The sequence below is a fragment of the Lepisma saccharinum genome, chromosome 21 (assembly GCF_977018435.1).
Source record: "Lepisma saccharinum chromosome 21, izLepSacc3.1, whole genome shotgun sequence".
Taxonomy (NCBI): domain Eukaryota; kingdom Metazoa; phylum Arthropoda; class Insecta; order Zygentoma; family Lepismatidae; genus Lepisma; species Lepisma saccharinum.
Genome location: NC_139249.1, coordinates 27,284,341 through 27,306,859, shown reverse-complemented (window position 1 = coordinate 27,306,859; position 22,519 = coordinate 27,284,341). Strand labels below are relative to the sequence as shown.

At 38.4% G+C, this 22,519-nt stretch overlaps 1 protein-coding gene across 1 annotated transcript in view; it reads right to left on the bottom strand.

The window, feature by feature from the left end:
• LOC146004116 (uncharacterized) overlaps positions 1 to 22,519 on the bottom strand; it is a 99,234-nt gene that overhangs the window by 18,311 nt on the left and 58,404 nt on the right. Inside the window, exons 8-10 of the mRNA XM_083142780.1 lie at positions 9,399 to 11,714; positions 4,135 to 4,247; positions 1,353 to 1,546 (exon numbers count right to left, since the gene is read on the bottom strand). Of these exons, the coding sequence (XP_082998906.1) occupies positions 1,353 to 1,546; positions 4,135 to 4,247; positions 9,399 to 11,714 (2,623 nt within the window). The remainder of the gene's footprint in view (positions 1 to 1,352; positions 1,547 to 4,134; positions 4,248 to 9,398; positions 11,715 to 22,519) is intronic.

Here is a 22,519-nt window from a genome sequence, read left to right as displayed (position 1 = left end):
TAATCCAAAAATTGTTTTAAAAACTGCACTTATTACACAAAAATATTCCTTCTATAGCACAGTTATGTAGCTATCAGAGTATTAAGTTTATTCCTGCATAAAGGTGTTCATTTTTGCTTCTGCCATATTTACAGCAGAATTAATCAATTTTTCGTGAATTGCATAATGCACAGGATAATTCACACTTCAGAAAGTGTCGCGTCTGTATATGAACCCTACATTTCTTGTTTAAGAGTCTATTTCACATCATTTCGTGACAGGACAGGGCAGTAAAATGCACCTCATACTTTTAGAAACATGAAAAATTAACATTACAATGTGTTATTCCACATTTCGTGTTTTCGTCAAAAACGAAATATGCACCCCTCTATCGCAAAGGCTCCCCACACTCTTGCCTCACATTCTCCATCTTTTCTCTCTCGATTTATTCTTAACAGTCATGTATGACTGTTTTCCTGCATTATGTAAATCTCAGACATTAGAGCCCTTGAACGATATAGGAGATTGTGAATTTATTTTGCCTGATACCAGTTTATACTGAGATACAAGGGTTGGGCCAGGACAGGAACAAAAATTCGAAATAATAATGAAGAGGATACTTTTGTAGATTTCAAATTTTTGTTCCTGTCCTGCATTCTCGCGAAAAAAAGAATAGTTGCCATGACTTATGCCCCAGCCCCTGCAAATCCATATTGATAGTGGCTTGCTCCTAAAAAATAAAAATGTGTGGTCTACATCAATAGTACTCAAAGAAACTGTGTACAAAAAAAGATACCAGGCAACTATCATATACCAGGGTGAGTCATAAACTCATAGCATTTAGCAAATGTCTTGAAATAGGTTTTGAATATGCAGTATGATGGAATGAGTACTGGTCATAATCGAAGTCAGGTGTCTTGTCTTGTGTGCTCTTACACCACTCTAGAAACAAGTTGAACGTAACAGCCGTTGCAAAGGAAATCTGTACCAAAGAAGTTAAAGGGACAATACATCCTACAATAGCAAGCAAACTGACTCAATGCTTCCCGTCTGGACCTTGACACACCATTCTTTTCAGAACAGGCATACATTGCAAACATGTCGTGATGTAGAGGGATAAAGGTGGTACCCAGAATTGCTATGAATTTACGACCTACCTAGTACAACAAGACAGAGAGAAAAATAGAGGAAAGAACTGGGGAAAAACTAAGTGTCCAATTTTCCTACTTACTGCAATCCTGTAACAGCTCTTGATCTGTCTCCTTTGTGCTCGGGTCTGGGAACATGAAAAGCAACTTATTCAATACCAGATCTCAAGTAAGTTGCAATATTAGTGTTAGCAAGAGGTTTTCCAAAATCAACTCTGTACTCACCTCAATTTGCTCTTCTTCTTCTCCAACCTCTTCTCCTTCTTCATTTGCTCACGTTCTTCTTCTTTTATATGCATCTGCTTCTTTATCTTGTCATGAATATCATCAGGGATGTATTCGCCACTTTCTATCTGATGCTTCAGACGCATTGCATTCTTAGCCACTGCCATGTCCCACCAGATCCTTGCTTTTTCAGTCTAAATCAAGAGAAACAGATACTTACAAGGCAGTGGTACAAGAAACTAAAACTAATTCAGGTGACAACCCCCCTTCCTTTGTCTAAGAAAACCATGAATCCCACTAAGATAAAACTACACATTTAGAAATATGATCTTAAAACATTTAATTTATTAATTAATACAACATTGGATTAAAAGTAATTAATTCTTGCCCCAGAGTGGCATTCCTAAAGAGGGCTGCTCAACTGGTAAGAGCATGAATAACTATTCTAAACATTCTAAAATTTCACCGACTCTACCATATCATCCCAGATTTTAAAATTTGGCTAGCAACAGTGAAAAAGTTCATATTATTTTATAATTGTATTATTCTGATTTGATAATACATGTGATACAGAAAACACACAAACATTTAAAAATACATAAAAATTCAGGTGCCAAGTGAAAAATTTCAGGAGCCATGGGCACCAGACAAAAAGACAGCCTATTCAGAGTTCAAACTTATTTTGGCAAAACAAATCTCCAGACCTTTCCAGGTCATTTCAAAATACATTTCCAGGTCACTCGATGGTGCTTTGACATGCTAATAAGCAAGTTTTAAGTGTTAAGGTGGATTAGATATTGAAAAGAATCAAGTTCATTAAACCTTGTTCAAAAATAACAAAAACATTATGCACAAAATATTGTTTTACAGTTTATCTAAGAAACATCTGATGCAAGAAAATCAAATTTACTGTCACCAAATCTGGACAATTACCATATTTACGTGTCTGGTTTTTGACAGAAAAGTGACAAACAATTATATCTCGTATATAATGAATGCGCAGTATAATTCAGGTGCAAGAAATAGCTTTCTTACTTGTAGGTCGTAAAGCTTTTGCTATGTTGATCATACCTATTCAATGAGTCACCTGTTGCTATGTAGACCAAGAGGAGAATATCCTCTTGTGTAAACAATGTCACCAACCCATACCACCTCCCCCTCCACTGTGTTTAGCATCCCAAAGCTTTCACTCCTTAACCACCTTATTTATTCTGTAATAGTAGAAAGCAAGATCAAAATTACCTTATGGATATGCAGTGCTTAGGAAGTTATTTTCTATTATTTCTTGCCCAAAAAATACCGCTGATATGCATAGAAAAAAAAGAATTAAAACTTTTTATACCTACATGTGACGGGAGGTGTATGCTTGAATTCTGCCAGAACGGACTGCTTTTGTTGGTGTAGCAGAACATTACATTACAAAGTGAAAAATTGTGGGACATGACCTTTCAACTTTTATACGTAGTTTTGTTAATTTCCTCTTTACTTTTTCTTTAAAAAAAGCTTCAAAATATATAGTTCTCCATGACTAGCGTAACATTTATAGGAGGCACATTCAGAACCCTCAAACTAGCAGTTAACAGCACAATATTTCTTCCATTAAGGCATTTACATACTCTATATGTGTCATATTATTTGGCCAGCAATACATTTTATTTATAACAATATTTTTCGATAAAAGAAAATTTTATCGAAAGTACCATAAAAATCAGCATGTTCCTTCATTTTGTGATGAGCTGACTTCAACCGCATTGCACATTAGTGTCGCCACCTTGAATGGAATACTGTTGCCATATTCAGAAACTATAGAATTTAAGCTTGACAATGATATATAACACGATAGGGATCCGTAAACATGAAAAATCAATGCAAGTGTCACAAAATCATGGAATAATCTCTACGGTTTCATGTTGGCTGTCCGAATTATTCTGTGCGTAATATGTACCACAGTTTTCGGGGGCAAAATTGTTGGAAAAAAGTGTGCATTATACATGAGTAAATATGGTAAAAAAAAACTTGTTGACTTCTTAAGGTTTTCCAGATACATTTTTACATTGTACAAGCTCCAGAAAGAAAGTTGTGCACATTTCAAAGATGTAGATACATACAAAATAAATTAAGAAAGAGAATCATATCAAATTGAATTTATCCCAGGAAGGACCACACTCTATGGAAAGCCAAATTTTGATAACCTACTTCAAACAAGTGCAGTTAGAAAAAGGTAACACTTCAAGTACACTCCAGTTCATGCAAGGTGGCACACTTTATAGGGTTAAACAGTTGAAGAATGTGCCACTTTATCTGAACCAGAGTGTACAAAGCAAGAAACCAAAACTTGACTGATTGACGATACTACAATATTACAGTACTCTATTGCTAATTGCTGATCACACGTTTGTCATGCAATTTTATGTCCTACCAATAGAATTTCTGTATTTGAAAATGTTATATTGGTACTGATACAGAAAAACTGTAGTTCAGCCTATTCCTATTGTATTGGTCTAACGTCTACAGAAACATTTTTCTACACAAGTTTTATCCTTTCTTGATACACGCACACCAATTTAACAAGCAAAATTAAGGCCCAATACATGATCAGCTGAAATGCAGTATTATTTTGAGATGAATTCAATTGAGGAAGTGTAGAAAATATGAAATTAGTGTTCGTACGTTTGCAGTAATTGCATGAACATAGGACGAATGATTTTCAAGATCTAGCCATAGCACATTGTGGAATCTGATTCAGAACAAGCGATAATAACAACAGGAAAGCAACACTTACCTGAAATGTTTCAGGACGGTCTTCGTCATAATTAATCTGAACCAATTGACCTGTCTTCGTCTTTGCAAGCATCTTTTTGCCTCTTTCAGGTGATCCATCTTTAGTTGCTCTTCCTGTAAAAGAGATTTGCACATACAATGTTTGCACACCAATAAACATACACAACTAAACCTTGTTAATTTTTCAGTGAATTATAGTTTGAACACACCAAAATCTCACATGTTTATTGGCACATATAACAGTTAAGTTCATAACGTGGGATATAACAACATGGTTTAATAACTCCAAATGTGCACTTTACAATTTGGTCTTTAGCTGAATTCTCTTGTCAGCTTATTTTCAAATACAGTGTGTTCGAAACGTAACTATACACCAGTGGCGTGCGTTGGGGAAGCAGATTCCGAAAAATTAAGAAAACCAAGAATGCATTGCTTCTACATGGTACGTTATGCTTAAAAAAATGACCACTCTACCTGATTCTGTTTCCTTAATATCTCTAAGGGGAAAGATGGATATCCTGGTGCAGTTGTTAATTCATTTCAACTTCATTTGGTCTGTTGTCAAACGTAAGCTATTTAACGCAACAGACGAATGTAGATTGAAACAATTTTCACAAAATAAATGGAAATTTACATGCCCGAAAAACAGTAACTTTTAACCTCGCAAAGTGCTTGGAAAAATCGTGACTGCGGCCAGCGAGTGTTACCAACTCTATTTGGTGGATGTGTCTATAGATGGACGTGTTAGATGTCTTAATAGACTGAATGGTCTGAAACATTTATCTTCGTATAAAATATGTCATACGTACGTCAGCAATCATATTTTTGTGTTTCTCCTGTGCTTTGAAATATTATAATTTATTTAAAAATAATAAAATTGTAACTTGCTTGGTTAATATGCTACAATACTGGCATGGACACAATCTTGCAGTTATCAACACTGAGGACATCAGTTGACTTCATCGATGGCACCCCAACTTCTTCCATCCCTTACCGATTGGGATACAAGGTTCCCTGCCTTCTAAAACAGTCTACCATTGGCTGACTAAGGTTACCTATTTCTTTTGGGATTCTTGCTGGCGTTGACTACAAGCTGGCCAGGGTGATGTGTCGCAGGGCAGATGTTTTGTCAACATGCCACGAGAGGGCGTGGATGGTCCCATATCGGAAAAGGATGTACCTTGGAGACTTGCTTACAGGTCGATTCTGTTGAGGTAACAGGGGTGAAATAATGAACAACTAAAAGTTAAGAAGTAATTTTGTAACCGTAATGCTGTGGGCCAGCACTGCTGTCCTTGCTGTACCGGAGTGCATGTGCATGCTATACACCTATATAAACAATATGTTGAGGGATTGTATTCTGTGCGCTGCAAGTAATGCTTTCTGCAAAGGTTTTCTGCGTTGTGTGCAGTTTGCTTGCACGAGCCAGTCAGGTTGGTGCTTTGAGATGAGAAGGTGTGTCTGGTTCTTTGTTGTTTATTGTGTGTTTGTTGCCTTTGAACGATTGAGACAGTGTCTCTCCGTGTGCACTCAGAATGGTGTTAACTTTAGAACAGCGAATATTTCTCGTCGAATAAGTCTAACGTGAGCATGGTGAGTACACACAGACAGTGAAAGACCAGCTTTCCGTTAGATTTCCAGGTACACCAGTTCCTAATCGACAGTGTAAGAGCACTAATCGATAAATTTAGGGAGACGGGATCAGTAAAGGACTATGAGCGAAGTTGTAGACCATCAGTACTCGATGAAGAAAAATTGCAAGACATAGCTGCTATGTAACATAGTCCCAACAAGTCCATGCAAAAGTTGGCCCAACAGATAAACAATGACATGTGTATAGTTACTTTTCGAGCACACTGTATATGCATGAGTGAACTACAGGTATTGGACATTGAAACTGAAACACCTGCGCCAATAGCCTGGGATGTTCGCGGGACTCACCAGAGCCATCTGGTAGTTGAAATCGTATTTATGGGCAATGAGTCACGTTTGCGGACCTCGGTAGTCACTCTAGTAGAAGAGGTTCATCAGTGAACGTCAGACCGTAGGGCACGTCTAGCAAGCAGGTGCATCTGTGTCCAAAACTGCAACACTTTGTGACGTCTCACGAGCTACAGTATCCAGGGTGATGTGTGCATATGAACAGGAAGAACGAACCACATCCAGGAGGAGCAACAGTAGTTGTCGGAGAGGGACGTCAGGGCATTGACTAGGATTGTTGCACGAAAACTGAAAACCAACGCATCGGCAATCACCGCAGAAGTGAATACACACCTCACAGAACCTGTGCGCACAAAAACAGTCCGTCGATACCTGCATAAGTCCAACATTTATGGCAAGGTTGCTATCCCGATGCCTTTCATCAGTAGCAACAATGCCGTAAAGTGGGTTCAGTGGTGCCAGACTCATAAAAACTGGACGTTGGATGACCTAAAGTAGTTCGTCTGGAGAAGTTCCTCTGATGCATACAACCCAGACTGCTTGGTACCCACAGTCAAACATGGAGGCGGATCCGTGCAATATCGTGGCAGACTTTGGGCCCACTAATTGTTCTCGAGGGTCGTGTTACTGCCAAGGACTATAGGACCATTCTGGAGGACCATTTACACCCTATGGTTCAAACACTCTTCCCGGACGGTGGTGCTGTGTTTCAGGATGATAACTGCCCTATTCACACTGCTAAACTTACCACAGATTGATTCGATGAGCATGACAGTGAGGTTCAACATCTGCCATGGCCCGCTCATTCGCTGGATCTCAACATTATTGAGCCTGTATGGGGTTCGTTAGAGGATCGAGTGTGGAAACGTTTGCCTCCACCACGTACATGTTCTGAACTTGTCACTGTGCTTCAGGAGGAATGGCTCCAAATCCCTCTGCACATGGTGCAGGACCTATATTGATCCTTCCCACATCGTGTTGCTGCTGTACTGGCCTCCAAAGGCACCCCAACAACTTAAATAAAAATTATGGCTTTTTACCAGGTGTTTCAGTTTTATTGTCCAATACCTGTAAGTACATACTTTTGTGTACAGCTAATATATAAAGTTTGCACAAATGGAATTTACGCTAAGTTAGAAGCCAAATGTACAAACTGGTGTGGAGAGAAATTAATTGGGGGCAAAAGATGAAGATGATACAGAGTAATTAAAAAGGAAAGAATAGTGGAGTGTATTACAAATACATCTTGCAAAGTAAGTGCTTGGAAATAAACAGGAGGCTTTTGTACCCTCCTCCTACAAATACTTTTCTCCTTCTCTTAGTATCTCTCTGTAATCCTTGTACTACTTATTACGTACATAGAAATATCCCCTCACCCATGTATACAGCAACATTTCTCACAATTTGGGCAAAAATATGTATCACTACTTAGTAATAAATGTACATGCAAGCACATGGTAAATGATCTTATAAACTAAAATTATCAATATGTCCAACAAGGCAGCATTCAAGTAAGCAAACACCAGCATACTTGTTCCACAGTTAGTTCAGGATGATCTGATATATTGGTATAATTTATGTTCTACTATATTATCCTTGCCTTCTGCAAAATGTCAGACACAACTACCTGTGAAACTTTAGAAACATCACAGTATTAACACCAATTTATTAACAACCGATTTTGTACTAAGTTTCTTCTACAAGGAGACAGTCGTGCATTACTGCAACTTTCCTGCATTAAGGAACATTAAGTTAGAGGGGTCAGCGACTAGGAAATTTGTTAGCAGAAAGGTTCCTGTTAAGCACCAACAATCCAACCAATAGCGGTCAAGCCCTGTTGCGGGGAAGGCATCTACCAGTGGTGTATTCTCCCATGTTATCTGGTTTCCTGCCAGTAAACCAACTTTCTTCATACATATGGAAATCACTGGAAAATTTGAAGTTGTCGGACTTCCAGTTTTCTTTTACTTGCATGCCTGCATTGGTGTTTCTTTTCTATTATATCCAATTAACTCTTTCGCTGCAGCAAGCAACTTCAGTTGATTTGCTTCAATATGCCTAACTTACAGAAAGAGACTGCAGTCGATTTCGAATATTCTCGTCGCTGCTGGTGTCGAGCGAAGTTGCCCCATAAGAAAAAGGATTACCAGAACATGCTGCCATCTAGTCTCTGTCGTCTGAACTATTTTCGAAGGAAATAACTTGCTTTGGTTCTGAACAAATGAAAAATGTGTACCGCCGTGTGTATGTAAACAACAATGGCAACACGGATCATTTATCTGCTCAGTGGCATGCCCACAATTTAAAGGGGGTGAGGGTACACACACTTTTTTAGTAGTCAGCCCTCATTTCGCTATCTTTCCTACTTTTAAGAATATCTCTTTTTAGGAATGATGGACCAAAAGGGAAGGGTTATGAACCCTACCAACCTCCTCCCCCCATACCCTTGGGCATGCCACCGTATCCACTTCAATAACAATGAAAATTTAACACCAAGGATAACTCCCACCTATGGCCCATTTTCAAAGAATAGGGGAGGAATTCACATCAGTCCTTCAGAATACTTTTTCTTTTTAGAAATTTATGCAATTCTGAAAATATCCCCCAGCAAAACAGTTAATATACCTAGGTATAACAAATATATACACAATAAATAAGAATTGTTGCTGTAAACCAGGTCAAATTTTCAGAATACGCCACTGACCCCTACAGCAGTTCAGCAATTCATGTTTACCAGTAAAATAGACAGAACATAGCAGGCAACACAATTTGGCATTTTCAGACACATTTGGTTTGGTGACAGCTGATTCGTTCTCTAATCGTATGGGATGCTCATTCATGTTGCTAGCATTCCACTCTATACAATATGTATTATTTAGATAGTGTATAGTTTTTACCTCATAAACAGTAATATAGTTAAGCCTTGTTTCCATATTAAAAACACTAAGATTGCTGACCAAGGCAGTTTATTAAGATATAAAAACACTTAACATGTAACGTTTCAAGCCTGTATCAGTCTTCCTAAGTTTAGTTTAGTTATTCATCTGAGGAAGACCTTGATACAGGGTTGAAACGTTACATGTTAAGTGTTTTTATATCTTAATAAACTGCCTTGGTCAGCAACTTAGTGTTTCTCATAAACGGCTCAAAACCTTTTTTTTTTCTACTCATGGTAGAGGCGTTAGAGGATATAAGTGTGTAGTAAACTGCAATGTCAGGTTATTTTTAAAAAATCCTTTATTTTTCTTAAAAACAAACCAACCAGTACTAAGAGCATACAATGAAGACTACAAAATAGAAAATGCTGCATAAAAATATACCTACCATTGCCACAATGATACTGGATGATTTCTGCATCAGGTGGTACAATATGTAGACCATCATGCAACACACTTGGCTTTGATCCACCAGATTTTACTGACACATCTTCTTGTGGTACTTGACTGGAACTAGCACCCTCTTTTCGAGCAGTTCCTTGCCTCTCTATTTTCCTACTAACAGTTCCTTGTTGCCTTGTATTGTTCTGGTCTTCATCTTGCACTCTACTTTTTTGTTCCATTTCACCACTTTCCTTACTGTCTGTTCTCTGAAGGTATTCAGCTGCTGATCCATCTTCAGACTTAATCTGTTTGTTTTGATCTATTGTCTGATTTTCAGCTCCCATATAATCTTCATTGTCACCAGAGATTTCCTTTGGCTCTACTTTAATTTCACGCTCTATTATCAAGTTGTTTTCACACGGGTTCTCTATTATTCTTTTCACTGCTTCATCCTGAGAAGATATTTCATTCGATCCTTCTGCTTCTGTCTCATCTGTATTCTCGCTATTACTTTTCAATGTCTCAGTGGTGTCCACGCCCTCTCCATTTACATTAGCCTCACTCATTGGATTTACTTGCACTGCCACTTCTTTATCTTCTGTTGGGGCACTTAAACCCTGTGACTTGGTCTTGTCCTCCATATAAGATTTGTCACAAGTTTCTACTTCTTTCAACGTTAGTGATTGGGTCGAAAACCTTTTCCCAAGTGGCTGATTGCTGGTCAAAGCTTCAGAACCTTCATCAACAATAGGCCTATTCCTAAGTCCTTTTCTTAATAATATGGATTCACTCTGATTTCTCTGCTGTATACTGTCTTTTTGACTTCTGGTATTCTTCATACTGGAAGTTCCTTTTTTGGTTTCAAGTATCACATCATCATTCTTTAATATCCTCTTCTGAAATACTTTATCTTTGGCAGTGGACTCTTGGATCAAAACTTCATCTGCATTGAGAGTTTTATTTCCCTGCTGCGCATGGCTATGATCTGATGACATGTCTGAATTTTCACCATGAGAAATTCTGCTGCCAACCTGCTTCTCTTTTTTATTATTTTCTTTTCTTTCCTCTTCCACTTTCTTCACTGATCTCGTCATCCTTGCACCGACACCCTTCTGTGTCACAGATTTGGTCTCTCTTTCATTCATGTTCGGCAATGGATGCAACTCTTTCTGATCCTTGTCTGGTAGCTTATTTTTATCTTCATTTTGAGAATTTAGTTCTTCTTCACTGTCTGATTTTAGGCTATGGGAAAAGGAAGCATCATCCTTATGGGAAACATCAGATTCAGTCATTCCACTTGATTGTGAAGTCTCAGCTTTGCGATGTACATTCATATTGATAGCACCACCCCGGGACTGTTTGGTTTGTGATCTGGTGGTTATTTGCAGCTGTGAACACTCCCGACTTTGGTTTTCTGATGTGTTATATACTGGACACAATTCCACTTTCTTATCACTCACCACACCCAATTTAAATCTTGTGTCTGTTCTTTTCCGAGTTTTTGCAGGTAAATTATGAGAGCTGTTATTTTCAGCTGTCTTCAGTCTTTCTGGCTGATCTTTCTTTGAAGAACTATTTTTGGCAGTCCCTTTCAATAATTTCCCACTTTTCTTCTCCACGGAAACTTGTCTCTCTGCTTGAGATGCAGAATCAAAGTTAGTGCTTCTTGCCTTGAAATGATGGGAGCCACGTACTTTTTTTGTCTTGTTACGTGTGGAAGTTACAACCGTTGGACACTTAGCTTTACATTTCTGAACGCTTATATCATGGCCCTCTTTTCCAACTTCCTTCTCCTTCTCAGGCTGTATTAACAATTTGCTTTTTGCAGAGCTACCTATCCTGCCTGTTTCTGCAGAAAGCTCACCGTTTTCTTTGTTACTACACTTCGTGCATTCTTCACCTGATTTCAGTCTTGTTTTAATGCAATTGCACTGCACACTTCCAACTGTGCTTGAACTTTGAGCACGGGCCATTACAATCTTGTCATCTGTGCATGCAGAGGCTTTAATTTCATTTGTTTCCTTATTGCGAGGATTCAATCTGGTTGAAAATCTGGTCTGTCTGGCCAGATTTTGAGTTGCAACTCCCAATGGCACTGGTTTTGTTCCTCTGGACAACTTTGCTGATTCTGTTGCCAACAATCCTCTCTTCGAACATTCAGCCTGTCTGGTCTGTAATTGCGACTTCTTTGTCACCCTATTGTGTTTACTCAGAGCACCTGCACCAGATAAAGATTTTTGAACGTCCATTTTATCGCGAAGCCTCTTCGACAGCCTTGTACAATGTAAATCACCCATAATGAAATTCAAATCACCAAGGACTTATTCACTTGCAACTTTTTCTTGAAACTATTTGTATTCTCTTCCTTTTAAGTCACTCTGACATGGAATTCACAAAGCTTAAACAAGAAAAAAAAATCCAGTTAGAGAAGGAAACATGATCACGAATAAATAGGCTGGTCTCTACCATTATTTATCATTCTTATCACTAAAAATCTGTGACAACTCTAGGATGTTCAAGGAAAAAGCACAGAAGTCACACTGAATCAATAAAAGAAAAATTTACATATACTACAGGGAGGTTATTGCAGCATGCCACCGCAAGAGCGTCTGCCGCTTGCCGGCCCAGTCATGCAACAGGTGCCGGCAAATTGCGTAACAGATAGCCCGTTACACAAACCGCTTGTTTTGTAATGTTTCCACTTTTCACAATTATAGTTACAATTACAACTTAAATAAGCACGTACCTTGTCGTAAGGATGCTGGAAAAGGTGTCCTCTAAAATACAAATATTTCTGGCACTTTATTTTTGACATGTAATCTTTCTTAGACACCGCGAGAGCGTCGGCCGCTTACTGGCCTTGTCATGCATCAGGTGCCGCCAAATTGCGTAACAGATAGTCCGTAACAGAAACCGCTTGTTTTGTAATGTTTCCACTTTTCACAATTACAGTTACAATTACAACCTTATTTCAGACATCTAATCTTTCTTAGACATCTCTACTTTATCCTCGGTTCACAGAAAGGGAAGACAGCATCGCGGCGCATAAAGCAAACCGAAAGTGTAAAATTATATTTAAAACTAATAATAATGATGATCACTAACCTTCTGTGTTATAAATGATGTTGAAAATGACCTCCTTCAACACCAATACATTTCCGGCATCTGCGTATGAAATTCCTCTGAACATCCATAAGCTCCTCAGGTGTGATTCTGGCAATTTCTCTTCTTATATTTTCTTTTAAATCCTCTATTGTACGCGGGTTATTCTGATACACTTTGTTTTTTAATGTTCCCCATAAATAATAATCACAAGGAGTAAGATCGGGGCTACGAGAGGACCACAACTCAGTACTGATAATTCTGTCCTCAAAAATCTCGGCAATAAAATTAAGTGATTCATAAGCAGTGTGAGCAGTAGCAGAGTCCTGCTGAAAAAATGACTGCTGGCATTCAATGTCCGTTAATTGTTCAAAAAAAGGTTGTAGTATGTCTCTTCGATACCTTTCACCATTGATAGTACCTTCATAAAAAATAGGCCCTATTATTCTGTGCGCATTCAAACCACACCACACACCAATTTTTGCAGGATGGAGCGGAACTTCATGCACAGGGTCAGGTTTTTCTGCGCTCCAATAGCGATTGTTTTGTGAAATAACTCGGCCATTCAATTCGAACCAAGCTTCGTCTGAAAATATGATTAATTCTGGATTTACTCTGCCAGCAACAATATTATCCAGCATCCAGTTACAGAATCGAACTCTAGTCGCGTGATCGCGCGGTTGCAATTCATGAACCACTGTAATTTTGTAGGGTTTTAATCTAAGTAATTTAGTGGCATTTCGTGCTGAGGATTTTGAAATGCCTGTTTCCTGAGCAAGCCGACGGAGGGATTTTTTTGGAGTATGTTCAAGTCGTTCACCAATTTCGTCTAGCTTTTCTTCCGTAAGAACACGTCGTCTGGAAACACGTTTCTTAGGTTCAAGAGATCCTGTCTCTCGTAATCTTTTAACGAGGTTGTAAACAGTATGTCTGTCCGGAACAGGATTGCCAGGAAATTTTCTTGCGAATCGCCTGACTACTTTTCTGCAAGAGTTCGTTTTCACGTAAGTATCGTACATAAAAACTCTTTGTTCAAGGCTATATTTGTTTGGCGGCATAACTAATGAATGAATAACAATTAACACACGATAAAGCACTAGCACTTAATAGCACACCAATAACACAGTATAAACAACACGAGTACTGATAAACGCAAACCGAAGTGAACACGTCTAAACAACTGGTAGCCGACAGCTGTCGCATTCGCGTAGTATCGAGAGGCTTCTCGCGGCTTACCACTACTCCGATAAGCCGCTGACGCTCTTGCGACATCTGAGGAATTTCGCTTCTAGCGTCGGCTCTATAGACACTGGATGGACCAAATTTTGAGGGAAGCACAACAAAAGACTACTCTATGAGGATATGTAATGCTCCTGCCGCAACTTTGAAAAAAAAAAAAATATGGAAATTACGACGTTCAGAAATTTTGCGTAATTACGGGGAAAATAGAACTTTGGGATTTGGCCCCCGTTTCCCCCTGAACTCACAATTGTCGGAATTTACATAAAATGTTGCTTTTTGTTCATTCTTACATTTAGAATTTAAATTTCTTAAAAAGATGCAGTTGTTGAGCAGTTATAGCCTTTTATATTCAGTTTATCCCATAGTAGCAAAAGGGGAAAAGTGCTTATTTCAAATGGCGCTCTCAGAAAGAAAAACGCACACAGTGTATGATCGCTACTTTACTTCAAAAATATTCACACGTTAAAATTAAGTGACACTGTTAAATAATTCGTTTATCTGCGCTTTCGTTTTGCATAATAATGTATACGTAACCTCCCCCCTCGAAAATCTTGGGCACGCCACTGACTCTAGTGTTCAAAAGGATTAATCTTGTGTTATCTGCAAAATAAGAGTCACGGTTTTGTTTATTCGAAGGCAAGACAAGAATGAAAAATTGAATCCTTTATGTTGGATGAGTCATTGCTGTCAGAAGCGATATGGGCAGAAATAAAGTGCCAGAAATATTTGTATTTTAGAGGACACCTTTTCCAGCATCCTTGCGGCAAGGTACGTGCTTATTTAAGTTGTAATTGTAACTATAATTGTGAAAAGTGGAAACATTACAAAACAAGCGGTTTGTGTAACGGGCTATCTGTTACGCAATTTGCCGGCACCTGTTGCATGACTGGGCCGGCAAGCGGCCGACGCTATTGCGGTGGCATGCTGCAATAACCTCCCTGTATTATAAGTATGATTTTACATTGGGCACATGTAAAGATTGTAAGCAGTGATGATCAAACATGTATATCATGTCTGTAATGTTTGTTAGTGAGAGAATAAACATAAATGACTATTTTTTTTACTTTTCCCCAAACAGCCTATAGCCACGCTGTTTGTCAAAATCAACTTCCTTGGGTGCAATTCTGTGCAATTTTCAAAATATCATCTAACCAAGTGATACACTGGTATACATCAGAAACAACATTCCACTATGTCTATAAGTATCAAGGACTGGGTAAATAGCACTTTCACATGATACCTGGATGAATAACAAAATCCTTATAAATCCAAGAGTTCAAATTTTTCTAACTACGGAAAATCCCAAATAAGAAGTGGAAATACACTGTAAATGACTTTGCATTCCAAAACAATAAATCATCCTAACAAGATACTTTTAAACCAGACTTCACACTGACAGTGCATTAAAAAAAATGCACACAGGGTTTCAGAATAGAATTATTAGAATACAGAAACAGTATTCTAAATTATGGCCGGATCACTAAGCAATGAATTCAAGATTATCAATAATGTATCAAATTCAGATCACAAAAGCCTGTGGTAAATATCCCATCATACAATTAAGTGTACTCATGTAAGAAGACTCAAATTCAGACATATATCCTAAGTAACTAGGGTGACCAGATTTTCTGAAACAAAAAGCAGGACATCCATGGATGTGTACAGGGGGATTGCATCTATAACTAAAAGAGCATAGGGTCAAGTGCAGCCCCCCCCCCCCACTTGGCAAAGAAAAAGTCCTACTGCTTACATGTCTCTTGAAATACAGGGTGTCCCTAAAGGTACTTCAGTGTTTTGATGTCATACAGAACAACTTGCGAAAATCAGGATGTCTGGTCACCCTATAAGTAACTGAACCAGTAACTAAATAGTCATTCTGTTATTAATGTTCACAGACTAAGAAGCTGATACCACAGCCTCTGACTGGTGATTGAAGAAAAAGTTAAATCATATTTTCACAAGATGTAGGCTACTGGGTATCTTCAACATACAACATAATGAAGGCTTGTAAAAGTTATTTCATAAAGTAAATTTACAAATGACTGTTTCAGGATTTGCTTCCCTACATGTATCAAATGACTATGAACTTCAATGTAATTTTCAATGCAAGCAACATTGCTTTCATGGAGCTGTGCTAAGTACACAGGACATCAATTCTACGTTAGTAACCTGTATCAAAAATTAAAATGAATTACAATAACATTTTCTAAGAAGTCATTCATGCAATTGCTTATTTATAAAGAGAGTTGCCAAAGCTAAGGTAAAGTTCATGTAGCACCATGCCATGAAGCCACATTCAGGGCATGTGGGGGTAGGGCCCTACACATTCTCAATCTTGGTCATTTTGAAGGTGATGTGATCAGCACTATGCTTAGGTCACCTCCCCTGGCTGCCCCCCCCCTCACCATTGATTTGAGGCTGGGTGGGCCCTAGAGATGCATTATGCAGGGACAGGGCCGGAAAAATTCCTATCTTAGATCACCCACACTGGAAATTGAACCTGGGTCTCACGCATGGGAGTCAAGATGCCCTACGAGACCACCGTGGTTCAAAGTTCGAATTGATCTTAATTATTACAGTCAACAAAACTTTGGAATTTTTAACATATTCATGCAACAGTGATAAGCAGCACCTTGTACTTGTAAAAAAATAATTGTTACTTTCATAATTCAATTTCTATTCAAGACTTACTTTAGATCCACATGTAATGTTGACTATTTTACATGAATCTGTTATACAATGTCATCTCCCAGCATATTTTTACACACACAAAACTACAAGTGGCCACAATGCCAAAAGGTAAAATGTATTGAAATGCTGAAATGTACGAACTCAACGTGGTGCAAAAAAAAAAACTGTTTGCATTGTCATCTTTGTGACATTTCATTCCTTTAAATCAAATAGTACTTTTACATACAGTCTACAATGTTTCTGTAAATACTATAGGTACTTTTTACATGAAAAGGAATATATGTATGTGATAAAGGTGCTACAGAAATAAATTACACAGGAAATATTTATCATTTTCTAATTGCGTCTTTCTGTGTTTACGTCGCAATTTTGAGCAACTTCATTTTAACCTTTCATATTACATTTACTGCTCCAACAAAATCTGTGCTGAACTGCATCTCTGGTAGACTACGAACGTTCACTACTTTTTATGTGTTTATTTTATATGAAAAAGGCGACTTGGCGGCCTGCCGTAACAATGTCAATTACGACTATCGGGAAGTTCTTAATTTTATTTTGCATTGCTTAGTACAATTCTACACCTTAATGCTTTAGAATAGTTATCGAATAAGAATGTGAAACCATCTTCCTTTCTCCTCACATCACAAAGTATTGAAATCGAGAACATACGCTTTGTTGCTAAGCTGAATAAACAAGGTACGACTATTCAATGCTAAAGCAATTTTATATATTTATAAATAAATTAGGTTCATTCATACGTGGGGAATGCTTATTTGCGAATAGTTAACAATTTCTAGTTGCCTTGTTCAATATTAAGTACGTAGAAAAGATTTCATTCGACAAACACAGTCATAGAAAAAAAAAATGCCTTCAAAACCAGTGTTGCAAATAGTTTTGGTAAGTACCTCAGCAACATGTAAAATACCCCTACAAATGACCCTAATTCCCACGCCAAACATTATTTCTGCAAGTTGCTTGTAAATGTTATGAAAAAGTTCCATAACTCGAAAAATATTTTATAAAACACATACTACGATTTTTATTTATAGAAGTTGACAACTAATTCACTCCCAACCATAATTTGTCAAAGTGCAGCATTTAACTAGTCTGTAACGTAATCACGTGGAGTGTGATATATGCATATTACAAGGCAAATTGTCCATCGCCTAGTTAAATTCATTTTACGGAATGCGAGATTCAAGAACCTAACAACGCGCCAACGAATCAACTGGCATGGCATCTCTACACCAGCATGGGAGCAATTCCATTACAACCACGGGAGTTACAAGGAAAAATGAATGGAAATAGTGATTGAATTTTGATTGGTAATTCTTGTGCATCCCACTCTACGACACGCGCATCCAGCTGTAAAACGAAAGAAAAATATGCGCACAAGATCAAGAGAGACAACATCGGCAAAGTAAATAATGAAACAACTACCGCAACACGTGCATAGGAAACTAAAAATCTGCTCTCACTGATACGTCGATGTAACAAATACGCAAATCAATTGATTAAAATTCTCTGCCGTAAACAGACCCTTGATTTCAGATTCCCTACGTCCAGGGAATCAGTTACGTTTGGCAACGTTGCTGTTGCATGTATAAATTGATAAGCTGGCGACTGCATGTCTACAACAAGGCAACAGCAGATCGGCGACGGCAAGGCAACGTTCCTAATGTATCACGAGCCTGAATGCACTGGTAGACAAAATAAAATAAATAGGTTAGCTGTAAAGAAAAGCCGGACAAGATATCACGCAAATAATGTAGTTTTCTTCTCTTCCCACTGCTATTTGGTATAATAGCTGTATAACACGGACTGAGATTGAGTTAGTATGTCCGAAAAAGTAAAGTACAGTTACGAGGAAAAGTGCGTCGGAGCTAGCCATTTGAAATCGAGTGTGTGGGGTCTCGTATTTCGAATCACATGTATATACCCACGCTCACTAACACGTTTTTGCCTATTAATCCTATGATCACAAACTCAAATATAATATATCGGGAAAACATGAAGTTCACATCGTAAAACCACCAACTTCTGCTACTAATTGTACAAATGATCGCGATCGAAAATACATTACGAACATATATGAACAATGAAAGTGCACATGTAGTTCTCAACGTTGAACATTTTTCTGCAGAATAAACCCCTTTTTTCTTCCGATAACGATGTCTTTATGCTAGACCAGTCCAGCAGCAAAGTTCCCAAAATGCTAATCTACTTTGATTTAATTTGATTACTTTACGTCGCTTTTCTGCTACTTTTGTCGCGACTTTGAAAATGAATGATGAAATGTTTGAACGGACATTCACACTTTTACGTGCAAGTACACGGCCTGCTTCTTCATGCAGCAGAAGACTGTTAGCTTGCTGATGCGGGGGGGGGGGGGGGGAAACTGCAATAACACCTCCACAAAATGGGGGATGGATTTCAGGAACGGTTCCCGTTGGCTTTTCAGCTCCACGTCCCCGGTTACAAGGGCTCCTTAATAAAGGTAGCCTGGCTTTAGTATTTCCTACCCTCTTCTTTGAATTTTTGTTCTAATTGCACTTTATGCACAGAGGTTAATCGGGACTGGACCTACAGTTTAAAGGAGGGTATCGAACCCGGGACCCTTTGATTACAAGGCGCCGACTTTATCATCGGGAGGTATGTAATCTGCTCGGCAGAGGAAATACCAGGATCTACGTTGCTTATCGCCGACTGTGGTAGGCTACAGGTCTCGAAGACACACATTCTCTTGCCAATTTTTGAAGCATTTGTAGAATAATTTTCTTATTTTTTACTGTTACTATGCGATTTCATGTACGCCACAATTCTGTTTTTTCAACAAAAAAAAATTGCTGTGGCAATCGTGAATCTGTGCTGCACGGTTGCATAATACACAGTGGCGGCGATTGGGTTCCAAAACTAGGGGGGTAAGGTGCCAACATTGGGGGGGGGGCAAAGACAGTTTTCTTTCCCTCGTAGATAAGGTTTAGTACAGTGCGGGGCCGAAAGTGGCAAATAGTAGGGGGCAACTTCCCCCCTCGCCCCCCTAATCGCCGCCACTGATAATACATGATACAAAGTACATGCGATATGCCAGAAAATACCCTCCCATTTGCTCGATTTTGAACGGGCTATTTCAAGCACTGTAGTATTTATCTTCATTTCTCAATGCGCGTGATCATTCGCTTTTCAGCACCCCGATTCCTAATACATCATACAGAAGTCACTAATTTTCAGTTTATTATTATTATGAAGCCATCGGACTAGTTTTTACGCTTCTCTTTGTGAGGGTACACCATAGAGCAAATTAATAAATGGTGGAGGTCTGATTTTCCTACCCCACTCTACAATACATCCACAGGGTTTCACACTGACGAAGCTTTTTCATGGCAAGTAGTGAAACATGAAGGTAAGCAGCTTTTTCTCTCATTCAATACTGCAAGCGGTCAAAAATTGTATTTTCTATCGCGTATTATGCAACCGTGCAGCACAGATTCATGATTGCCACTGCCCTTTCATTTTCTGTTGAAGAAGTGCTACTGACAGACTATGCTACTACGAGGGTCACTATTTATATTTTGAGCCTAACAATGAAAAAACAGGAATTTGGCATTGAAAACTGCTTTATTGTTTTTCGAAGTATTCTCCTTTATGGTCAATACACTTTTGCATTCGTTCGAACCATTTGTCAAAGCAGTTTTTCCAATCTTCTTGAGACACCTCCATAATATGGTTTTTGAACGCATCAACGGCGTCTTCCGCCGACGAAAATCGTTGTCCACGCAATTTATTCTTGACATTCGGGAACAAGAAGAGTCATTGGGTGCCAAATCAGGACTGTACGGCGGATGACCCATCAATTCGATTTTTTGACTGTTCATAAAGTCGGTTGTTAGACGAGATGTGTGACAGCTGGCATTGTCTTGATGAAGAATGATCCGACGGCGTTTGTTTGTTTTCCGTATTTGACCGAAGACCTCTGGCAAACAAATTGTTGTGTACCATTCAGAGTTGACCGTTCTACGTTCCTCTAAAGGCACAGTTGCCACATGACCAGTTTTCCCGAAAAAACAGGCGACCATTTGTTTCGATGTGCTTCGAGCGCGAACAACTTTTGTTGGATTGGGTTCATCTTGAAACACCCATACAGTCGACTGCTGTTTACGTTCCGGCTCATATGCATATATCCATGATTCGTCACCTGTTACAATCTTATGTACGTCTTTTGAAGCACCACGATTGTATTTATTGAGCATTTGTTTGCACCAATTGACGCGAGCGTCTTTTTGAGTTTTTGTCAAATTGTGTGGGATCCAACGAGAACATACCTTTCTCACAGCTAAATGATCATGTAATATTTTATATATGCTGGTAGAACTAACGCCTATGGTTGCCTCAATCTCACAGTATGTCACATGACGATCTTGCAGTATTAGGTTTTGCACAGCATCAATGTTTTCTTGAACAACAACTGATTTTGGACGACCTTCGCGAATCTCGTCGGTGAGCGAATGGCGTCCACGATTAAATTCGTTATACCAGCGTTTCACAGTGGCAAAGAATGGGGCTTCATCGCCAAATGTGGAAGTAAGTTGATCGATGCACTCTTGTCTTGATAATCCACGTCGAAAATCGTAAAAAATCATCGCACGAAAATGTTCACGAGTTAATTCCATTTTATTATTGTCGCGCAATCTCCAAGGCAACATAAACAACACAAATGAAGCTATTGACAAAACATTTGAAGTACGTTATGGTCAATAATGCCAGACGATTCCGTGCAAACGTCAAATCGCGCCTAACTTCAATCAGTGTTGCCAAGGCTCAAAATATAAATAGTGACCCTCGTAGTTCTGGGCCTTCGCCAGTTTGTGAACATCCCGCTAAAAAAAATTAAAAAGTCTTTCTTCAATGTTAAATGATAAAATATGACTCTTAAGGGAAAGGGACTGCCTCCAATAGGGGTGCTCATTCCCCCCCCCCACAAAGGCCAATGGTGCATCCCTCTCAAAATCATGTCATGCGTTCCCCCTCAAATCATATCATGCGCCCTCAAACCATATCATAATCCATACAAAGTATTTAATGACGACAGCGTGTCTTCCGAAAGTAACTTTTTCTTAGCCTTACTGAACACTATACTTGATCTGCCCATCCTTCCTAAACAGGGGTGCCGATCAATAAAGACGGTTCCTAAATCGTTCATCATAATCCCACAAAATAGTTTGGATGACGTAATAATTGATGTATATTTGAATGAAATACGATGTTAAACTATCCATATTTTTTAATTGTTCTATTTTCGAAAAACTTAAAGGTAGCACATTGATTGGTTAAATGTAGTAAATTAAATTATGTAAATAAGTGTTTGTTACTGGGTTTAAAACACACAATTTGAGAATTTAACACAAATTGTTACATAACAAGATAAAGATAGAAAATTCACCCTTAACAAACCAAATAACATGCTCCAGCCTTGTGACTGATTCAATTATTGTTTCACGAGGCATTTTAGCTAGAAATTCTTAAGCCCAGGGCGATCATATAATACGGCAATGAATATCGAGAATATCCCTTATGTCTTGTACTGCAGCCATAGTATAAAACTTCACATTCACCTCAGTAAAATGCCAAACACGCATTCTCGCAATACATTATTGTAAGCGAAGCAATCAAGAGAATTTTTACATACATTTCTTTGCAGGTTTTCAAGAATATTAATTTAATGGGGTGTCAATACTTTCTTAGGATCCCGAAATATTTAGTCTTTTCCAGCTTCTCTTTTGGCACGTTCGGGGTCGAAAACGTGTGAATACCATATCGCTAAATACAATCTCCAAAATTTAATATTCTAACTCTCTCTCTCCACTACAGAAATCCCTTCACAATCTAAGATTTAACATTTTATCAAGAGCTTCAAATCTCACACTTTAAATTTAATACTCAATCCTACCACCAAAATTTCCATGCCAATTTTAGACTTACTCTTCATATAAAGAGTGGATATTGGCTCCTCCAAAAAAATAATTCTCAGTCTCCACACCAGAATTTCCGCAACAATCTAAGACAATGATAATACACAAGAATTGGATACCA